The 23551-nt window shown below is 41.2% G+C and overlaps 1 protein-coding gene across 1 annotated transcript in view; it reads right to left on the bottom strand.

Annotated features, from left to right (window-relative positions):
- Window positions 1-299: 299 nt before the first annotated feature.
- Window positions 300-23551, bottom strand: part of IDUA (iduronidase, alpha-L-) — a 52518-nt gene continuing 29266 nt past the window's right edge. The window contains exons 3-14 of the mRNA XM_026078117.1: window positions 14923-15005; window positions 14218-14325; window positions 13458-13553; window positions 12697-12899; window positions 12111-12290; window positions 10461-10677; window positions 9652-9867; window positions 8924-9045; window positions 7433-7558; window positions 6689-6765; window positions 5798-5898; window positions 300-3186 (exon numbers count right to left, since the gene is read on the bottom strand). Of these exons, the coding sequence (XP_025933902.1) occupies window positions 3080-3186; window positions 5798-5898; window positions 6689-6765; window positions 7433-7558; window positions 8924-9045; window positions 9652-9867; window positions 10461-10677; window positions 12111-12290; window positions 12697-12899; window positions 13458-13553; window positions 14218-14325; window positions 14923-15005 (1636 nt within the window). The 3' untranslated portion in view covers window positions 300-3079. The remainder of the gene's footprint in view (window positions 3187-5797; window positions 5899-6688; window positions 6766-7432; window positions 7559-8923; window positions 9046-9651; window positions 9868-10460; window positions 10678-12110; window positions 12291-12696; window positions 12900-13457; window positions 13554-14217; window positions 14326-14922; window positions 15006-23551) is intronic.

Consider the following 23551-nt stretch of genomic DNA (forward strand, 5'->3'; position numbering starts at 1 on the left):
CAGAAAGAGACATATTTGAATGCTCAACAGTCTTGCTTTGGTTCTGATGCTATAGAACTGCTAAGCACCTGCAACTGCCACCTAGCATTATGCACACCTGGGACTTACGAAAACTAAAACATAAGGTGAAGCTCATGACTGCCTTGGTAAAAGAGGAGATGCTAGAGTTGAAGGATTACGGATGTAATGTTAGAAGCCCTACAAGACAGAATCAGTGACAGATCATTACAGAAAAGTCAAGTTTCATGTATTAAATAGTAATTTTTTTAATTACAAAAAAGAACAGAGCAGCCCAAAACTTACATACTTTGTTGAAAATAAAATGCAGCCCGGAAATATCAAACCATCTCCTCTGCTGCCTTTTTTTAGACTTGCTCATTGACTAAAGGAGTAAGTTTATACAAAGTTCAGCAAAGCAGCACAGAAGTAAAAAATGCTGAATATTCAAAACCTGTTTCAGCACAGTCAGCCCACAATTTTTGTTCAGCTCTGGTTTCCACATACATTTGCCGGTGCCAAGAAAATACCTGAAAAAACATTGTGCCATTGGTAGAAATATTCCAGAATATGTGTCTACACTCTGGATGATGTTAAGGCTAGAGGCCCTAAAGGAGGGAGCTAGTGACAGATCTTCAAAGTGGTTGGACCTGGTCATCCTAAGAGATTTGACTTTATCTGCATCTATCACACGCTGTGCTCTGACCTTGCAAATAAAATTCCTGCTTTTGGGGGGGCTTCGACAGGCAATATGATAATATCTGAAATTTTACCTTGAAACTTTGGAGAAAATAGCACCCTAACTTTGTCTTCTAACAAGACAAAAAAAGTAAGCATGAGAATTAGAAGCCAAAGCAGAGGCAGCTACAAGCCTTCTGTCTGCCTCTGCTGGGGAGCAGAAATCCTGGTCCAGGAGAACCTCCAGCCTAAAATCTTCTAAAAGATCGTAATGTCCTCTAATGGAAATTACTTGCCATAGGGACAGTTTTAAAAACAGTGAAAGAATGAGATGAGTGAATTGTCATTCATGTACTGCACCTTTGCAAAAGCCAAGCAATCCACTGGGACTCATCAGCTCTGTGGTACCACTTTATGCTGGTAAATCAATATGCCTTAACTGTTGGATTTGTTTAACTGCATTTTCTGATTCTTCACTTTGAGATAATTATAACAGCTTTGAAATGTATTTTACTCTAATTTACTGCTCTCTCCTTCCAAGTGGAACTTCTCGTTAACTCTTTTTTGTACCTGGGAAACTAATGAATTAATTAACCTCACATCTCCTTTTTCTGTTCTGCACCACCACAAGCTTCTATGAGTGAGAAGCTGACAGATTAGGATGAGGCACAAGCTTCTTACTCAAAAATTAGTGAGACACAAAACCTTTTATCTGAACTCCGAGACAACATGGATCTTTCACAGCTAACTTTCAACATAAGCACGTGAACAAGGAACAAGAAGGTAAGGAGATAACAAGCCTCATCTGATATATACTGACTTTTTATATATGTGTCTTTTTCATGCTGTAAAAGTGAGGCCATTTGAGGTGGTTTAGCTCTCTCCTACTGTGCAAACTTGATTTTCTGAGACCTGAATGTTTCACCAAATACGCAAGCTTTGTTGTTATGCTGGTGAAGCAGCCGATGTCAGCAAAGAGAGCAGTAGGGGAGTTATTTGTGCGACAAAGCTGCTCCTCTAATGGAAAACACTCCAGCTGTTTTCACTGGCATCATCCTTCCCTCTATAAGCATTTTAAAGGCAGAGTTCAAAGTGCTCTGGTTGTGAAGAAGGGGAAAGTAAAAAAACACCCCCGTAATTTCAGGGCACTTTTTTGTTACATAAAGTGTTTGGCATTTGCATGGACATCCAGTGGTGTTCTGTACCCCATTATCTGAGGCAATAACACACTTGCAAACTTGCTTTGCAAAACATAGAAGGCCAAGCTGCTCTTGGTTAGTTTCCTAACTAGCAACCAGTAGCAGCCCTCTGTTACATTCAAAAGCATGCCCTGCTATAGCATGAAAACACAAAAGGCTCTAACTACCATTTTAACTTTCTCCTGGCCACCCAAAGCCAAGCCTCATCTCACTTACAGTTTCAGCATGAGACTCCAGAAAGAAGGTCTGCTGGGGAGGGAGATGCCAGCTGTAAGGACTGCAAGAAGCCAGGCTAGGTGAGCGCAGTGGAGAGAAAGAGGGGCTTTCAGGGCTAGTGGCTTCACCACGATGAGACAGCAATTGAGGGACCTGTACCAACACAAAGACCTCCATGGTGCAAGCAGATGACTTAGGCTAAAGCAGAGAGCAGGACAGGCAGGTAAGTCTTGAAGCTAGAGCCTTCTGTGTGAAATTCCCCTTTTGAGGACAAGCTGCTACTCCTTCCTTTGCCTGTGTGCTGGGAATAGCTCTGACATGCAAATAACAGCCCCAAATGCAAAAGCAGCTGTGTGGAAACCCCTGCATGAGGAAGCAAAGAATCTCTTATGTCTGGAGACAGGGCAAGTACTCTGAAATAACCGATTAGAGCATGTGTGAATAACCTGTGGTGCAGCTGGGGATGTGTGGGGACTCTTCAAGCTCTGGATGTGTCTGTCTTGTGGTCATGCAGCCTTCCATCACCCCATTATGACAGTCAGTCTGGATGCTGAGGGCAGGCAGTGCTGTCTCCTGCAGGTCCTCCTGGTGCCTTTGCTGCCATGCTCACCTGCACAGTGAAGCGATGGTCCTGTTTCTGTTGCATTTTGTGGCTTTCATAAATCTTTGGCTGTCCCTGGCATTATCTCAGTGTGATATAGGAAATAATAGCTATTTATTCCCATAATTCCTAATAAGCAAACTGAATCCCAGTCCTTTAGCAGTCTATTACAATTTTACCAGTTTGGTTGTTGGATATGGCTGTTTGATAACATTGCCTTTGAGTTCTGAAGAGTTAATAGGGGCAGTTGCTTCTAACTTGCATTCCTAACTTGCTTCATCAGGTCCATTCTGTACTCCCTCCTCAGCTTGGGAGGAGTTTATTTTTCTGGGGAGTTGTCATCTGCAGGGAGCATACACCACCCAGCCACCAAGCCAGGCACCATTCTTCAGATTCGCTTGAAAGTTTCAACATATTCCACAGGAACAGAGTGCAGGCCTGCCTTCCCCCAGTAGTCAATGGCACGCACTCTGTAAAAGCCGGAGACTGAGCTTCCTGCAATTGAGAAGGTTAGATATGGTCATTTTGAAAGGCTGACATCAATGGTGCTTGGAGGATGTGGAGCAGGTGCTACTCTTAAAAAACACAGGTTTGAGGAATGGACTGGGGAAGTGGTGAAATCAGTTCTGCACCCTAAGTAAGTGTGTCCGTACCTGTCTGTCTATAAATGGTTATAACTTTCTCAGAACCAAATGCTGTCTCTTCTTTTGTTGCACCAAGGACCTCCTCTCTCCTTATTAGGATTTGGGAGTTCAGTTACAGGATTGCTTTCCCAGCAGTCCCTTTGGAACCAGGCTATCACAACTTCTCTGACCAATAACGACTACTTTCCTTTTTTCTGACTCACTTGAAATTCTGGCTGTTATTATGCATTTGGAACAGGTTATGTGTGGACATGACAACAAAGGAGCAGAACAAGGAGCATGCTAACTGAAAAACCTCTGCTCAACTCAGGAGGCAACACGACTTAGTCCAAAGGTATGTGAGTTGCTGTTCTGTAGCTCTGCTGGTTTTCGTGCTTGCTTTTGTTCAAAGAACACAGGCTTCACTGTCAGAGACTTACACCTCACAGACAATACAAGTAGGGATTTTCTTTTCTACTGCCTTGTTTTTTGTATGTGTTTGCATATTTCATGGCTTTCTTCTTTAAAAAAAAAAGACTAGAAATAATGGGAGAGGCAAAAGCATCTAGCAATAAAGGCTGTTGAGATGTGGGATTTTTTCAAGCTTTCTTTTCTTCTTTTTCGTTGAAACAAACAATTAAATCTGGTATGTTCCGCAAATGTGAAATACTGTATGATAATGAATTCTAAACTTAGAGACTTGCCTTAGCCATAACTTACAGTCTTTGCTTTCCTGCACAGCCTTTACATTGCAACAATGGCTCTGAACATTATCATGTGCCTACTACTAAATCTTAAGCATTACTCAGGTTAAGGTGAGCTTGCACTCTCTGAATTGCACATTAGTATCACTTTGAGGCAAGGTCCATCTATGTTTCATACAGGTCTGATCAGTGTCTGATTCAGTAATACTTCTTGAACTGAGTGACATTGTGAATTAGACCACTTATGGTAAGACAAAACAAAACAAAAAAGAAAACATCCCTACCTTCTTTCAGCCTTATTCATCAGCATGTGTTTCTATTGCATTTAGGCTGTACTTGAAGAGATACGACTACAGACTCTAAGGGAAGCTTTGCCTGGCGACAAAGATGAAACTCACATTCCTCTAATATGAAACTTCTAAAACTTAGACAGCTAGTCAAAACTAGTTAGAAAGCTGTTCTATATCAAAGAGAGGGATCCACCCTTGGCTAGGTATTCAGATAGCCAGGGCAAACTGTCCTACCAGAGAGTCTCTTCTCCTGTTCTTACAAGAGGGAGCCTCAGTAGCTTGAATTTGGCAAGCTGTAATCCAGTCAAAACATGTGGAAATAGGGACGGATGACCAAGAGGAGAGCAGAAGTGTGAGCTTACTGAGCAGCTCAGAACACAATAAATGAAAGACAGCCAACCCCTCAGTGAAGGGATGTGACATCACATGTACTGTAAGTTGATGGCACATCCTTGGGCAGTTAATAAGTCAGGGTACAGTGATGCAAAAACAAGTGTTACCAAGGCAGCTTGTTCCTTTCTCCCTACCCCAAAAGGAGTGTAAGAACAGTATTTGCCTCACATTTAGGCCAAGTCATAGCCAATATCTGTAGGACTGAGTCTAAACCTCAGCCTTCCTTGCTGTGAGTCTAGAACCAAGAGCAGGAAGATTAGCACAATGCCAGTTGTGGCCAGACTCTCCATGAAGTTCTGGCAGAACTGTCCTGCTGAGGGACACAGCTATTGTGACAGAGGCAGGAATGCACCATACTGACTTCTGGCCTCCTTTGCTGCAATGATCAAATCTGGAGTAAGGAAGAGAAAGTAGGTCCCTCACACACAAATAAAGAACACCTTCTTACTGTCTGTTTTGAAGTGCAGCTGGTAAGAACTATCCTGATAACCTTTCTCTCTTAACTTTCACCAGTAGAAACCTTAAGTGGTCCTTGTATCTGAGACTGTCTCTTCTTTGCTTGAGTGGGACGGGCATGGTACAAGCCCTGACAGGAAGCATCTGTGGGTCAGGTTTATATCTTCCCAGTAAGTCTACAAAACATAGGCAGCACTTGCTGAGAGGACAAGTGCTGTTTACTGTGTGTCCAACTCAGTACAGTAAAATGTGGAGCAATTTTTTTGTTCTAATTTTTGCATGACTCTATACAAGAAATATGAAGCTAAGGACAGAGACAGAGAAGCTTCTTGGCCTCTCAGGGAGCTTGCCAGACCCATGGTTGGGTGATTTTGGTTTCTGGCAAGCAGTTTACTCACAGCAGTACTCCTAACAAAGCCCTCATGACTATTCATCAATAAATGCCTGTCCTTGAGAAAAGGCTTTCACTGGGAATCTGGTSCTAAAAGATATGATCCTAAAGAAAGGGACATACTCTCATTTGTGATGGGAATTTACACCACTCAGCAAGGGAGGTATTTTCAGTAGGCATTAAATGAAGCTTCATACTTTCATGACTGCAAGTAGTAACATCACAGATCACCAAATATGTGTGCCTTACCTGGACTGTAGACCCAGAGAGTGAATATTGTGTCTTTGGCATTAATCCGCTGGTATGCTTTTCCATCTGGTGAGAATTCCACTTCAAATGTCTTTATACATCTAGAAGAAAAAACAGACAGGCTGGTAATTACAGCTGATAATGCAGTGAAGGATCAGATCCTTATCTCAAGGCTATTTTAACAAAGAGGGACAGAAGTAGGAGATTTTTAGTAGACTCATTCCTACCAAATACGAGTTGGTGTTGTCTTGCTCCTGCCAAATATGGTTTGGCATAGGTTATCAGTATGAGAAGACTCCACAGCTCCAACAGTCCACAAAAGAGCACCCAGACTGACTTGCTAATGCTGTTTATATGGGACATCTGAAACTGGTAAGCATCTTTTATTCTCATATCAATGGTTATCTAGGCTGAAGAGACTTAAGGGAGCCTGGCTTGAAAAAGAGTGAAGCCAGTGCTTCCTAAGGCAGTCTGGATGTATAATGGACAGCCACTGATAGTTAGCCCATAGAAGGTTTCTGGTCTAGTATAGATTGCTGGAGCAAGGAACTGGTAGTTTTCTCTTCCAGCCCACACCCCACAGAAGACTGGCCTAGGCTTTTATTGTGGATCTTCCTGTCTGCTCTGCAGGAGACAAGTCCCTCAGAATGCCATTGGGTGCTTGTGAGCCACTGACTTATTCTCTTGCTCAGACAGCAAAATAGAATTGTTCTCCATGGGTATTACATGTGGATCATACAGTTCATCCTGCCAAACAAAAGCAGTGTAGCATCTCTCAGGTAGTTAGTAATCATTAATTAATGACCATTTCACTTTACAGAACTGATGGCAACTTAGAGAGTCATGTGCTGGTGATTCGGTTATATCCATTTTACTTTGAAAGGTTCTTACCTTGAATTCACACAGCCATCGTCCCACAACACAATAACCTGCCCCTTTGTGAGAGGGATCAAACGAACACCAGTCACCTGCCCAAAGACAAAAGCCCCTGTAAGAAAGCTGTACAAACCAGTCAGCCAGGTCAGATGTTCTATGCTCATCCTGCCTTTAATGAGACTTTTTTTTTGATTTGTTTCTTTGAGAGTAGAGGAAAAAACAGAATTCCTGGCCCTGTGGCTTTGTAGCCTATGTCTCCAAGTTGTCCAGTGCTCTCAACCACCTGATCACTTGCTGAGGAATTTCAGAGGCTCTGGGTGCCACTATGAACCCACTTCCTGCTCAGGATTGAACAGGCAGATACAGATTAGATGTCTAATCTATTACAGTCATGATTCTATTCTTATTTTGAGCTACAAATTTTTAATGAGAGCTGTTGTGAAGCCTAATAGCACATGACATGATTTAGGGAAGAAAAAAGATACTGCACTTTCCATAACCACATTATTATTTTACCATCATTGGTAAGCTTAATTTTATCTCAGTGATAGTTCCAACCACTTGCTGTGAAATGCTTTATCTTGAATTAAGCCTTGGAGTGCCTTCTTTTCTAAGGAGAGAAGACTGTTTATTTACTAAGTCATGGTATTTTCACAAATTGTAGACCCAAATGCTAGTCTACTTCTTAGTGAGATTTAAAGAAGTATTGTAGATGCAATTTCTAACTTGGTATCTCTCATGGTAAAACACAGCACATACTTGATCAGGAACAGAASGAGGTCTTGCACAGATGTGGATAAGAAAGACTGAAGGAACTGGGAAATCTTGTTTCAGGGTCAGGATGCCACCTTCAGGGAAGGGGAATGGGCCCATTGCCACTGGGTCCTGCAGAGCCAAACAGAAGCCTTATGAATAATCTTTCACTATCATTACAGCTATTAATGCCTAACTGCTAGATCAATGTAAAGTAACTGTGCATTTACTCTGGGGCTGTAAATTTCTATTAGAGTTGTAAACACATGCTGATAAGTGGCTAATAATTATAAACATACTCCGGTTAGGGAGACTGTTTTCTATCTATCTAGCCTGTCTTCCAGCCCTTCAGGGAACATGCAGAGTTTGTCTATCCTACAGACTGGGTAGACCACAGATGCCACGTGGGATTCCCATGGGGCATCATGTTTTTAAGCAATCGGACTGTCACTTCTAGTAGCCTCCCAGGCGTACCTTTCAGGTTAGTGGTTTTTACAAACCCCTCTCCTATATCTTTGCTATGGATCTCCAATGTACAGTGAAAATTATTCCTAATTACAAGAACAGACAGCTGGTCTATGAAGATAAGGTTTCACAAGATGGCCAAGAGGATCTAAAAGCTTGCTGCTGCTTGGTAGAAGGAAGATCCTATATGATCCCACAGGCCTTAGCAAATAGTGGGTTAAGGTGACTGGGAAAAGAAGACATAGTACTGTATACCCAAGTCAGAACACAATTACGATTTGTGGGCCCAGCAGGGGTAAATGTGGTCTCCTTTACTTTAACCAGTGGGACTCAGTGCATAGGGAAGCTATGGGAGAAGCAGCAGAAGTGACAGGCTGCTCACATATTCTATCAGAAAGCAGTCTGGTCATGGGTTTTCTTAGTAAGAGGAGAAATCTGAGAACTTATTGCTCTATCCCTGCTAATGTGAATTCAGAATTGGTAAGGACGAGGCAAAACAGCAAGCCTCCCTAAGAGACACTGAGAGAAGCCAGGAGGAGAGGCCAAGTGTCTCCTGAACTTGCCTTGAGTAGTTTCTACCTTGAGGAGGTATTTGTGTTCTGTTATAGAGGGAGTTTCTTTTCACTGTTGAGGCAATCTGACCAGTCCTTAACTCACACAGAGGTCAGGTGACTTGTTAGGGATGACTGAGCAGAAACAGTCTCAAAGCTCATGGAAGTTTCACAGCAGAGGTGGAAGTTGCTCCAGAGCAACTCTGCCTCTTTAGCTGAGGGTAGGCCAGTCACTTTGCCAAGGGCAGCAAACAGTGAAGAAGCTGGTGCTCTACATTTGTATAACATGAATGCAAAGGTACCTTGACTATAAGCTACATTTGTCTGGTGGCTGCAAGTCCATTTTCACACATATGTTGGAGATGTGCATGACTGTGGACTAAGGAAATCCTGAACACCTGATGTCTTGTCTGCTTAGCTGTAGCTACCAATTCACAGGCAGTTTACCCATTACAACATTTCAAGCAACACATGGTCATACCTCAGCATCCCTTATTTGCTGGAATTGTTCTGGGGAAGGAAAGTCAGGGCTTCCTAGTTTTTTCCATATCAGGTAGGGATTGGTTTGGTTGTTGTCCAGATAGTATGTCACATAGACCAGCTCTTTGGGAACACAAACAAAAGAAAATAAACCTTTCACTTAGATCTAAAGACTGACAAGAATAAATTTAGCAGAAAATGTTGAAGTCTACCTTTTCAAAAATGATTTCAGCACTTCAGAACCTAGCTTCTGGTCATAAGCTAGCATTCTTGAAAAGCCCTACAACTCATATTTTCCAGCTCAAAGTTCAAGCTATTACTTCCATATCCAGAATAGAAACCATCTTATATATTCACAGATGTTTTGCTCATATCTCTTGGACAATTATGTAATCATGTGGTCATGTTGGCTACCTTGGAGTGACCTTAGTAGGGAAAATTGTTTCTTGGAAATATCCAACCAAGGACACTGAGATGAATAGCTTTCTGAAAAGGTAGCATTTACAGCTACCATTATAGGCAGGGACAAAGTGCAGGCATTAGGAAAGAAACTTTCCTAGTAGCACAGCATCAGATCTCAGAAAACCTCGGGAGAGCCCAGGAGACTGAGAGTTATAGTTAGCAAACGCAAGTCTCACTCTTGCCATGAAATGCAACTCTGTAGAAATGCTTCAGCACATGTTATCTCCTAAGGATCAGTGATGAGCTGCCTACATGGTGCTTTCTTACCTTCAATTTTGGGGAAGTAGGTGGCATTTACAGTGACAGTACTGATGTTGGGTGAAGTCCTGTTATCTTCACTTAAATACATCAGTAGAGTAGCTTGCCAGCTGTCGGAGGGCTGCTGCTCAGCAGGTGTGTGCAGAGATGCCAGGACACCGACTGTGCTGTTCTCTGTGCTTTCACCTTCACTGCTGTTTACTTCTGCAAAAATCTGCTTTTCTCCTTTAAAGAAACCCAACAACTCTGTAAGCACCACTGCACTGCTGATACAAGAAAAAGCAAAACAAGGGGTGAGCTGTAGGCTGAACTGTGCTCTAGCTTATTTTACCAGGGATAGCATCAGTTAGGCTTATGGGTGGTTTTTACAACTGCAGAGCACCCACATACTACTGCAGTTCTTTTGCTTAGCTGTTCAGTAGGCAGAGTCTAAGCACGTAACAGTGAAATAAGACCTCCCTTTAGTATGCTGGATAGGCCTTCCAGGTATGGGGGTTTCTTAAAGACATCTGCAACCTGAAGTGACGGCACATGAGGGAAGTAACAGTCAACAGAAAAGGAATGGTTGGCATACAGGGGGTATAAACAAAGTAGTAGGATTAATTAAAGGGATGACAGACTGTCAGGAAGATCTCCTGAGTTATTAATTTCTCAGAGGAAATGAAAAGTTCATTTCCTTAACACTCACAGCCGGTAAACAGAGAGTAGGGGAAATCCTGCTTTTATTGGGGTGAGATGGATGAAATAATATCTGTCAGACATAAGGCTTGCAGGTAGGTGAGATTATTGGTGTGCTTTTTAATTGGTGGTTACTATACCTAGCAGTGCCAGTAAGCCCATGACAGTCAATACTGGTTTCCGCACCATCTGGACATGTGGTGGCTTTGTATTGTTCATCTGAAACCGTGCTGTCAGAGTCCGCTGTGTGAAGTAATGGGGGTAGTAGCTCATGAAGGCATTGTCATTACTCAGTAAAGTATAATTRATGGTGTTCTCAGGTTTGGAAATGAGCAGGTTTTGATGCTGAATGATTACCTGTAAAATCATAGAGAAGATGGAACTTTACCCTGGAGGAAATCCAACAAATGCATGATGTCTTTTTTTCAAAACTTTATATCATACTGAAAAGAGCTGTCATACTGTCATTTAGAAATGTCTGAAGAACAAGAYGGTTTCTCATAGCTTTTATAGAAACTAATTATTTAGTGATGGTTTATACATGTCACTGAAAGATTTTAAGTCTACACACAGTTTAGGCAGTAAAAAGCCTGTGAAATGACTACTTCATTATTAATATATTAATTATATTAATATATTAATTAAATATTAATTATTAATTATAAAATAATTATTAGTTATTAATACATTTCCTTAACTACTGCACTACAAGTGATATTCCTCTGGCTTGAATATGAGGTTAGTAATCTGGATTTATTAGGTGATCATAAAAAATTAAATGAGTGGTTCTCCAATTCTGCAGTTACTTTGTACCCATTACACTAGTGTCCTTCTGCTAGTTGGTCTTGGATTGTGTTTGTCAGTGAGAATTCTGTTCCTCAGCAAGTAATTTTACCCACCTGGTGCTAATGTGGAACTAGCTTTTTCCCAATATTTCACTGACAACAGTGCTGTTTGCCTACAAAATTTTAGCACTCCCAAGCTCTAGGCTTTCCATACTGTGCCTAAATATCAGAATGAAACAGACCTTCAGAACTCTGACAACAAGAAGAGGTCTCACAATTGTGGTCCTGAAGAAAGTGTACTCGACAACATAGGGCTCCAGCTCTCATCTGCCCAGGAGAGACTGGACTCAAGACGCTGTATAGTGGCTCACAAGCCAACAGGAATGCAGTGGAGCTGTTGCTCTGCAGGGGCAAGCACTCAGCTTGCTCTGGGGCCAGGCTGCAATTTCTGTAAGGGTGGGAGTGCTGTGCATTCTCCTTTCCTTCTGCTTTTCTGACTAAGACCACTGACAGTAATAATAAGACCACTGGCAGTAATAATAAGACCAGATACAGAGTCATTTTCCAAAGCCAAAGAATAGCCCTGTGCTGAGAGCTCAGTAGACTTCCTAATTATTTCCAATGCCTCTCAGTGAGGGGAGAAGATCTAGCAAATAATGTCCAACAAAAATGAGGTGATAATAGTATTTATGGAGAGAAGATGTGTGTGTATAGTCTTATCAGCTGGATCTAACCAGGGGACTGTAGACAATTTCTCACACATTCTGCAACACATGGAAGGCTAGTTCTTGGGTTTTTTTAAAGGGAAGATGAGGAAAATTAAGGCAAACTAAATAAAGCTACTGAGAACAGACTATTCAGGGAAAACCCAGATGCTTGTATAGGTTCCTTCTGGCTCTACTTTTCTGACTAGCCATTTAAAAACTGACTGTAAGTCTACTTTTGCAACTGCATTAGTGCTTCAGGAGACCATACCGTGACAAGACTGTCAGTGAACTTAGTTACCTTTACCACCATAGCTGCATAGGTCACATCAGCTCGCCACAGCTGTGGAACTGACCATCCAACCATCGGATCTGCTTCATCATTGTATATGGGAACAGAAGCAAAATTTGGAAACAGCTTCTGAATTTGCTCAACTGCTTCTACTTCTTGTTGCAAGATGTACAGAGAACTCCCACCTCCCTGCAACAATATTTTATATCTGCTTAGTGAAAGTGAGAAAACAGTGGCAAATGTACAGTATTCTCTGAAAATATGTCCCTGGGATTTCTGAAGAGCCGTGGATCAGACATAATTAGAAATTTTAACCTAATCCACTATGGCATGTGCTGTTTGGATGAGTTCCTTCTAGAAGGTACAATGAAAAAGAAATAGAGGAGTTGTTTCCACCTGGGAATAAGGCACAGGCAAATTTGAGTTGAAATCTTTCAACTGAACATTTTCAAAAATTCTTTAGAATAGGTAGCTATTCTTCCTGCTATAGGCAGGACACTCATCTGACAGTCACCTTCATAAATTAGAATAAAGTCAAATTTGACACTGAACTGATTAAGAAATAGCTTCCTTTAAACTGAATTCTTGGACTGACCTTTTTATGGAGAGAGATGTAGTCCAGCCTTACGCCAGTCTCTCCTGTGAAGAAGTTGGTTCCATTGTAGCAGTGACATAGAAGACTCCAGCATATGGGTGACTTGGGGAAGGGGTGGAAGGAGTCTCCTGGCCCACCAAATTTTAGTAGAGGACTGGCTGCTCTTAATCCTTCCGAGCAAGCATCATAATAGTTGAGAAACCCTGAAGTCCAAGCAGATGCATGTATGGAAGATGATAATAACTCAAAACAGAATCTTGACATAAAACTAGAGAAAGATGTTATAATTCTTTCTATTATGCATTCATTGTTAGGAAACATACTCATTGAACCTCAGAAGCTGGGGCTACTCTTTTCTATGCACTGATGACACCAGATGTCAAAACCTCAGCTTCATTCAGCTCCAAAGACCTTGTGAGGACAGGTTCTCAAAGGATGCATCAGTTAATAAACAGTTTTCCTCTAACCCCACCACCACCCTCCTACCCCAAATAACTCAATTTTATATCCAAATAATGAACAAGGTCTTATTAATGTAACTTTTGTTCTGTTTTCCCTGTTCTCCTATCCCCATATTTATACTGATGTTCAAGCAGGGAAAAAGTGCCTATTGTAGTCAGTAACGTGACCTTAGTAAAGCATACTTGATACACCTTGATGTTTCTTATCTATCTCATTTCTTTGCCAGTATCTCTACTTTCTCCCTGTTTGCCCCAAGCTCTCACATTATTAAAGTAGTAAGTGCTCCAAAACATGCTTACCTTTCACTGTCATAGACACATTATCAAAGTCATGGTGATCTGGTTCATTCCAAGTTTCAAAATTCCATTTAGCAACATGTTCCAATCCATATCTATCTGTATAAGAGGCTTCATTTAGCAGTGAGCTTCAGTTTATGTACAGACAATTTCTATCAGTTAGTCTTGCATAGCATGTGAGGTTTAGCAGCCAGAGCTACAACAGGGTGTAAATATTATTTATTTTTAATAATCAGGGAAATATGATTTTGGTCATTTTGAAATGATTTCTCATTTTGGATCAAATATAGCAATATTTGAAAAAGATGAAAGGACCCACCCATAAAATCAGAGAGTGGGAGGATGTGGAATATAGCCTTGTGGTTAGGGCACTCATCTAACCTGTGGGAGCCCCAGGTTCAGGCTTCTCCATGGTTGGGAGATAACTGAATCTGTCGTGTAAGTAGGATTCAGGTTATCATACCCTAGGACAAACCAGCAGTTTATGACCACAACAACATAAAGAATTTAAAACTCAGTCCTCAGAAGCAGGCCAAGTGTGGTGCCCAGAACACATTACTTGTTCAGGGTGCTGCTCTTGGGTCAGCAGAAGGGGGGCTATTGCCCCACCATCTGTTCTGGCCTGAGTCTTCTGTTCTGTTCTGAAATCCAGTGTTTTGTTATTGACTGAAATCCACAGAACTTTAGGAAGTAGTCAGAAGATGGGATTACAAAAAGATAAATAGTCAGGCAGTTCTTTTTTTTTTTTTTTTTTGGAACTTACCTATATATCTCCTGGCCAGAAGTCTAATTAAGTTTCTCCATCTTACTACCTGGTCTTTATCTTCAAAATCTGTAAAAAATCCTGATGGGCTTCCCATCAATTCAAATCCTAAAAGAGGTACAAAAGATTAGTTTCCTTCTCTTGTGAATGATATTTCCTTTTGATTAACTCAGGGGTTATTGTATTATCTGACACTAACTGGTTAATGAAGAAGGATAAATAATGAAGAAGCATGCCTTAAATGGGGTTTTTACATGTTGTCTGCAGGCATATTTCAGATTTGAGGTTGCTCAGACTTGTTTCTTATCGATGACATTATCCAAAGACTTAAATCATGAATTCAAGGTTCAAGTGGAACTTCAGATATTGCAGATTTGTAGAAATTCAAGGGAAGCTAAACCTCAAAGATGTTTCTCTAGCCCCTTCCTAGGTACACAGTTTTCTCCTCTTCAGGAGATCTCATTTGACAATATCTCAGACTAGAGTCGAAAGTGATGTAAAAGCAATAGGAGTGTGTTGTCTTAATTGCCCCAATGGTGTTTTTTGCATGGAGTTTGTATTTACATTGACAGAAGGTAAACGCAAGTAGAACAACTTAATTTTGATCAAAATTATCTTTGGCAAAGCTCACTAAGAATTATGTGATAATTGTGCAATATGGGCAAACAGATAAAGCAAGTTGTGGAGGCAGGCAGCTGCCCTTACCTGGAATTAGCTTATTCTTCCACAGGCGATCCATAAGGTTATCCAAGGCAGTAAAATTGTAGTGAAGTTTTCCACTTGTCACTCTGAAGTATACAGATAATAGAAAATACAAACATAAATATTGTAGCAAAGGCAGCACTTGGTTGTAGATAATTGGTCAGATTACTGCATTCTTTTGGCTCTTAAAATTTACATGTAGTTAGGGTTCTTGGGACTGGATACAAATTTCCCTCCTTTGTTCACAGTGCATAAGTTGTTTTCTCTTGCCCAGCCCATGCTGCATTCCTCTCCCAGAAGCAAGAACAGAAACAATATAATGAAGTTGATGAGTGAAGTTTTCAGGGTATGAGGATCTCTAACTTTTTGTTGAAGTGAAATTCACCCAGACCTTCTTTTGCTATGTTGCTATTTCAGTTTCTGTTTGATAACCTACTGCTAGGCCAGCTGGCTTCCACCTTGACTCATATGCAGTCTTTCTTAATAATCTTTAGTTTATAATATTTAATATAGTTTTCTTAGCAGGTTTAGTCCCAACTGAGAAATAGCTCTTTTTCAGGGAACACTGAATTTATCCATGTGATGATTTTAATTTTTACTTCAGTGTTAGCATTTGCTTACTATTTCTTCTGTGACTCCCTGGATCTCAGGCTGCAATAATTTGTATTTCCAATTTGCATCTGTATTTAAAGGCTGCATCCTTTCAGCTAGGTTTGAACCCCTGGGTTTAAAAACTTAAGAGTAGCTCCATGAAGTGTTTCCTTTGTGTCAGTGAATTTTGCAGGAGTACAGTAAAATTCTGGGAACGCACCAACATGGGAACACTAGAGTTCTTTTGTGCAGGGGCCAAAACCTGGGATTTGTAATTTGTCTATGCTATACTTGAAGCAATATTATAAATTCCTGAAAGGCTTTCTTGGCTAGTATCCGGTGAAAACATATATAATGTTATGTGTGGGTCAATGTGTGTTTTCCCTTAACTTTTGAAMCTATAGGCTGACAGGGTGGAAGATGTCTTATCAGCATGAAGTGTCAAATAGGAATTAAAAATAAACTTTTGTTGACAATATTCTGGTAAATGTAATTTACTGCCATTTGGCATAAGCCTCAGCCTTGGCCTGGTATCCAGTTTCTGTCCTCAGTATGCCCTGAGCAAAAGGCTTTGTAAGCACCCTTGAGGTCAGGCCCAGCCCTTATCGTATAGGAGGGCTGTTCATGTCTTGCCAGTGCATGTCAAAGTTTCTTTTTCTAGACTTGCCACAGTGCCAAATCTAACATCTCTGGTACAGTTCAGCCTGGGCTCTGCCTCTGCTGTCTTGTCTACTCTTTCCTGGACCTCTGCTTGGGTGGAAAGCTATGTAAGCAAGCTGCAGATGTAACAACCAAGGTGTGATGGAAGAGGGAGAGGCAGTTAATTATAGGGGCTGTTTTCAGTACTAGCAAGGCATACTGGGCACACAGGTAGGAATGGCAGTGGGAGAGTGAGCAGAGGATCTCTTAAATCATGGCTGGGTTCTGTACTGGGATTCACAGCTTGTTTCTTTGTCTGCTCTTARTAGGGGAGGAGCACTCCAACACTTTTAGGTTGAAGGAAGAGGCTCTTCCTCTGTGCTTTCTTGCCAAGCGAATGTTTCAGTTCAGAACCTGTAATAATAATCCTGAAGTTCTGCAGAGAAATAAGCAGAGTTGACAGAGTTGCCTAGTGAACAGAGAAGAGAACTATGCCATCTGAAGAGGACAAAGTGCCGTCAGCATCTTTGACTGCTGTCTACTGATGTCTGCTGTTACACATTCCTAACTAGGGAATTCAGAGGAAAACAGGGCAGGCAAAACAAAAGCAAACTAAGCCATATCTACTGTACCAACTCCATCTGTGATGTAACCAAGCATACAGTCCCAACATGGCCATGGTCTTTTTCCAAAGATTTGAAGTTGTCTTTTCTCTTTAAAAATGTCCTATCACCATGATAGAAATTGTCATGTCTGCAGCCATTGACAGGCTTACAGTTTCTGCCAGACACAAATCACACAGCTGTGAAAGAAGCACATAGCAGAAAGATATTTATTTACTTTAATAGCCATAAGAACATTTTAGAAATTACTCCTGAATTAAAGATTGGCTATTTGGAACTTTTTTTTTTTACTTAGAGATTTAAAAAAGTCTGACAGTCCCATTCCAAAGTTAAAAGACAAATATTTTGCTGCAAAATGTAGTTCTGCTCCCTCAGATCCATTAACTCTATTTTGAGTTATACCCTGTGTTCTATTGAAATATTTGCTTACATACGCACTTACAGTCAGTGAGCATAAGAATGATTAACTTTACTGTCTTGTAAAAACTTAATAATGTTGTTCAAATAATAGCACAGCAACAAGTGTCTTCCTGAGTCCAGTCTAAGGTCTACACAGTACTATGTAAAAACATAAGTAAATAAAGCTCTATCCTGTGCACGTATATTTAGGAACCCAGCACATCTAAATTCTTCCTCCAGTGTCCTTTTAAGTAAAACATCTAAAACAAAACACCATTGCTAACCATGACAGAAGTGATGGCATTTCAGGTGCTGTGTTATGTATGTAAAAACAGAGGCACCTCTTACGTCCTTTGGCTGATCTGCCATTTTATGAAAACCTTTTTTTGCTTGCAAATGGATTAGGCAGTATGCTTCTATTAACAAGCTGACTACTTGAATGATATGATTGTCAGCTTCACAAATCTTGACCTTATTCTTACCCATGCTACTCTACCTATGTAAAATTGATGCTTGGTTTTTGTTTTTTTTAAGACCTGTATATGACTACTAGAATTTAGACTATTATTTCATATATCATATATCATGAGGTGTTTGGAAGCTGACTACCATGTTTGAGGCACAGCACAAAAATTATAAGCTGGTATTATTTCGAAATACTCTGCATGGTGAAAACTTGGCTCAGCTGTCAGGCTGCCATCAGGAGTGATATTAAACACAATTTTAGGACACTGATGACCAGATCAAAACTGTTACAGCCATGTAACAAGGCAAATCACTGATCCGGGACAAACTGACTTGACACAGTTAAAGTTGTTCAAAACAGCTTTGTACATCTGACCTACAACCTGTTTGTGCAGTATCATCTATCCGTGACTAGGCCCTTGGTAGCAAGCTCACAGACTTTTATTGGTCTTTTATCTTTTTTTTTGCCTGCTTCCTTTCTGATATCTTTGCTCTTAAGTTGTGGTCATGGGACACCACTGTCTTCTTTCACGGACAGAAGTCTGTGTCTATGTCATTTCAGTTGAATGCCTGCCAAGCTCTGATTGTTCATTGTTTGCTGTTGAGTCTTTCTGATGTGGAGCAGCAACCACTGTCCTGATAACTCCTTCTGTGCCTGGCTTTGAAAAGCCCCTCAGCTGGGCTTTTTCTGGAAGACTTACCAGATAAGGCTTTCTTCTTCTTCAATCACAACAAACAARCACACTCAACCATGTTTACAGGCACCCTAGTACCAATGCCCTAGCAAGCCCCATGTCTGAAGCTGGTATACTCCAGAGAGTGCTGCCTGGTGGTGAAGTGTCCTTCCAGCCTTGGTCTGCCATGGTCTCAATTCCAAACACATTTGCACATGTTGTCTGCTGAGGGGGGAGATCTGTGTGGTGAACACCACWGGGAAGGAGAGTAGCCTCTGCGGTAATATGCGGTAAGATCACCAGGCTGTATTACTTTTTCATGCCACCTTCAGTTTAAACCCATTCACTAACTTAAGTCTCTTGGGAGGGAAGGGGTGAGCGAGCTTTGGTTATCAACACCCTACATCACAGCCAGATCTGCTCCATTTAGCATAGCAGTGGATTCTGCTCTCCAGATGGTAGTTAGAGCTCCCACCATGCTCAGCAGGTTGCATCCGCTGCTTCTTTTGTGACCTGAGTTGATCTGGTCCAGGGATATAATGGTAAGTTCAGGAAAGCAAATGCACACACAGACATTGGACCAAATATCTTATCTACAAAGAAGAGAGCAAGAAAACATAGGTAAGGAGTGTTCCTTTCCCAGTAATCTTCAGTCAAGTATTGAATCTCTGATAACACTTCAAGCAAACTTCATCAAAAACTTTATTGTCATAACTGGAACAATATTCCCTGGAATAGGAAACCTTGTGGCTGATCTCATGTGGGTAGGTCACAGTCCCTCTTTAGGAATTCAAAAGTGCCATGTGGCATGACTATCACTAGATGTGTTTCGTCAAAGAGAGTTTTATCTGGCCTAGTATTGATATGACCAGCAAATAAACACACACACACACACACACACACACGCATGCATGTATGTATGTATGTATGTATATGAGAACAGGGCCTTTCTTATCCTTACATTCTCACTCAGCTGGTATCACCCCTCTTTACTTTTCTGGTGGACGCAGTTACCACACACATCAGAAGCTGACTGATGACTGGTAATTTGGCTTGCTTTCACCAGTGTCCAAGAACAGCAGTAGCAACAGGCCCAGATCTGTCCACTGCCTGCCTGCCTGCAACCTCTCTTCTGGTAGATGGGCGGTGTGATTGGCTATTACCAGTCCTAAGACAGCAGAGCCTGCTTACACCTCTGTTAGGAGCTTCTGCCAGGAAAGACTGCTGGACCAGTGGCAAATACAGCAAAAAAAATAGGGACAAAAAATTAGCACAAGGTGTTGGCAATGGTGAGGTGCAAATAACACCTTTGCAGTAAGCAAAAATTTTCAGCAGGGTAGTGGTTGACCTAAGAATTGAAAGGCACACTCCATAAGGGAGCTACCCCCCAAAAGTCTGTGCTCCATGGGATGCTTTCTTTGTTACAGTTTTACTCAGAGATAAGTAGAAGGGTTAGCTGCAGTGCAGTCTGAGATACCAGGCACCCTGCTGTGTTGTCAGCTGAGAAAATGACCATATTACATGCCAGTGTTAGTTTGACGGGGATGCTTAGCTGTGTGCCAGACCATCTTCGTCCTGCCTCGTAATCTGGTTCATGTAAGCATCCACTCCCTTGGCCACAGTGCCAGCACATGTACTGATAGTCTTTGGCTGGGTAACATAGTCACTGTTGTTTTGATGAGTATAAATATGTACAATAATTAAATGCTCCCTCTCAAGAGTAAACATTTGTTGCTGTAGGTGATTACTGTGAGGACCATCCTTAGATACAATGCCCCAAGGAACTGTTCACTGCTTTACTAGTGTCCCTGATGTCATTTTAGAGACCGTGAGACTCCAGAACAGGTGCTACATACATGATGAGCCAAGCTGAAAAAGGTGTCCCTCTAACCTGGAGAGGAGCTCAGTGTCCAAAGCTGACTCTGACTCTTTGCAGGTGAAGAGAGAACTGCTTCTGGTGTATGTTCACTGGAAAGATGTAAGCACCGATAAGCTATGCCAGTTTGATCTCCTACTGCCACCATGTTGTCCAGAAATAACTCTCTTCAGAAGTAACTGCCTTTTTTCCTTTGGCTATGGGACCAAGCTGTGGAAGTGGGAGTGTGGCACACGAGCTTTGGGGCTCAATGTCTTCAAGATGAAAGTCAAGAGCTCTGGATAGGATATGTTAGCAGGTTTATCTTTTCCAAGACAGCAACGTGTTGTCCCCAGGTCCCTCTTACCACACAGAAGGATCCTACTTCTTTGTTTTTTACTTACTTTTGGTAGCTATGAGGAATGAACTGAAGCCAGTTTAAAGTTCAGGCTGTTGCAAAGACTTTGCTCCAAAACCACCAGTTGTCTACATGAGCACCTTGTTCTGCTGAGTATTTAGAAAAAAACTCCTGACCTTAGAAGCAGGTACTAAGGGATTGTGAGCATTATGTAACTGATTCCTCACAGTATATGAAGGGCAGAATATATCATTAGCATTCACCTTCCCAGAGGCTGCCTTCTCAGCAGTTATTGCTTCAGGTTTCCTCAACATCAACCAAAAAACTACTAAACCAGTACTGAAGGTTTAAGCACAAGATGATTAATGAATAACTATGAAATCACCAAGCTCATGGTTTATTAATAAAACACCTCTCTGCCTTCTGAACTCAGTGGAAGCTGACAGTACAGCATTCATTCATACCAGATCTGCTTGTACCATGTTCTTGCTCCACTTGCTTTTGCTTCTTATGATCATTTCAGCTACAGCAAATCTGTCTCCTTCTCTGAAATTCCTATATCTCAAAACACCCATGATAACCTGAGGAGCTGCATGGAGCCTTTCGTAGGTTCTTAAAATCTGGCTCTTCCTGCTTTGCAGGGAAAACATAGCCTATGATTTTTGCACAGGCTTTGCAGACCAAATTAGCTCCTCATTCTGAGTTTTTTTCACAGCTGCAAGGCCAGAGTACTGCACCCACCATTGCAAACTGGTGTATTTTATCTCTTCCACTTTTATTAGCAGTAATGCTTATCTGCATTTGCTTCTCAACTATATCATTTGTGTAAGCAGGGATCAAAAGTCTGCCTGTTTTATAGGCAGACTGTCATGGCTTCTGTGCAGGCAGAATGCCAAAGACTTCAGTCCATGCTGTGCAGCTCTCTGAGGGCTGAACGAGGCCTGTGCTATGCATAATTAGGCTTCCCTGTAGAGTGAGTGAGTCAGCCCAGCAAAAAGGGGAGGACGCATTACAAAACCGCACAGCCAGGCAGCATCCAGCCCTTGCTGATGTCACAGCTTGTCATAGTTAATCCATCCACACAACCAACCAGCATGATATATGCACATAACGAAGGAGGGGTATGAATCTTTGTGGTTTAGGAACAAATTGGATTCAAACATGCAAAACATAACCTCTGGTATTTATCGGAAATCACTGTTTCTTTCACAAGCCAGCCAGAAGGCTGTGCATTCAGCTGAATCTTTTTTTTTGAATACATAAAGAACAGAATTGATTTTGATTTATATAGCATCTTAGCTAGCTTCTTTCCTCTTTAAAATCAGCATTATTTGACTTCTACCTTGCAAACCAGCTCACAAAATCATTGTTGCAATATGGCTAAATCTGACATGCACACAAACGCGAGCAAACAATGAACGCTCTTGAGCTGCTAGAAATCGCGGCCTATGATTTACCACTTCTTACTCAGCCTGCTTCTGTGAGCACAGTCTCAGTCCTTCTTTCAGCAATGTGCGTGCTGTGTGTGAGGGGAAGAGAGAAAGAGAGGCAGACAAAGCATCAGCAGCTCCCTGTGCAGAGGTGAGTTAGCTTGCCAGGAAAATATTGTTAGTCTCCTATGTCTCTTTCCCCCACCTCTTCCCAAAATTTAAAACAAATTCAAGATGTGAAAGGGGAAACAGGCTATGAAAGTATAACAATCTAGGCAACAGTGTAAGGTATTTTATGATCTGTCATCTCCTTATCCAGTCGGACCATCTAAGCATGGATAATTTAAATATTGATAATGAGAGCTGTTGTGTCTACATTCATTTATGAAGGCAAGTAATCAAATAATGATAAGCAGAATCCAGCAGCAGCAAATGCTTTTTGACTGGTTCTTCAATTCAAATTTAAAGGCACTTTGAAAACTAGGCTCAGTTACTATATGTAAGCTTGGCTGCTAGATCTGACCTTTCTTTCTGATTGGGTTTGGTTTATGGAGGTGACTTGTACCCGTGTAACACATGACTGCAAGTATAATGTTAACTGTGGTTTTATGTTGTCCTTGCTGATGACATTTAAAAATAATGTCATCTACAAGCAAACATTTTGAAGAGAGGGGGTGGGGAGACTAAATCCATAATGAAGATTAAAGGGTGAGTAGATGCACAAAGAATGATGACCAAATGCTAAAACTAGTTTGAGTCAAACTCCTTTTGGCTTTGCCAAGGAAAGCTGTCACTGAACTTCTCCTTCAAAGTGGCAGCTGAACTGTTTTCTGTATGTATCCAGAATCCTAGCTCAAGCACTCAGCCTAATATTTCCTCTTTACTATAAGGAGTCTCCAATATACATAACTGACATTATCTCCTGGTCTCATTTCACAACTGCTATTGTTACTTCCTCAGTTTCACAGCTTTATTTACTGTTTGTGCTCCTTTTATTATTTTGCCTGGTAGCTTTATAGCCTATAGCTTTATAGTGGACAATATAGTCCAAAAGTATGTGAATGACAGTATAGTGTAGAACATATCTTGTTTACTGTCATATCCCAAGGAGTTTGAATGGTTGCCCTCCCTTGAAAAGGGTTGCTGCCAAGTATGCAAAAAGAACTGAATTAAAGAGTGTTCTACTAAGTACGCTCCGTACATCTCACAAGCACCCAGGTTGCTCATAGGTTTCACTCATGTGCTGTAACTGGATCTGAATTTTTGTGAAAATTTTCAACTTTTTCCATGTTAACGTTCTCAAAACCTATTTCCACCTGGTGAGATGTGTAGTGAGGAGCCTCTAATTTGATACTTAAAAACAGTTTATGAAAACCAAAACCATGAAACTAAATAATGAAGGTATGAAAATTTACAGCTAGCTTTCTCAGCTTGTGTACTTTTCCAATGTCTAGTTGAAGTAGAGATAGCTCATGGTGTCTGATTAAGTCCAGCTGCTCCTTGATCTATTTGCACGACAGCTATACTTTCTATGACAATTCTTGTCTGCCCAAAGGCTATCACCTCAATAGTATGTCTTATCTGAATATGTTCCTGAT

Source organism: Apteryx rowi, unplaced genomic scaffold, assembly GCF_003343035.1.
Source record: "Apteryx rowi isolate R43461 unplaced genomic scaffold, aptRow1 scaffold_113, whole genome shotgun sequence".
Lineage (NCBI taxonomy): Eukaryota > Metazoa > Chordata > Aves > Apterygiformes > Apterygidae > Apteryx > Apteryx rowi.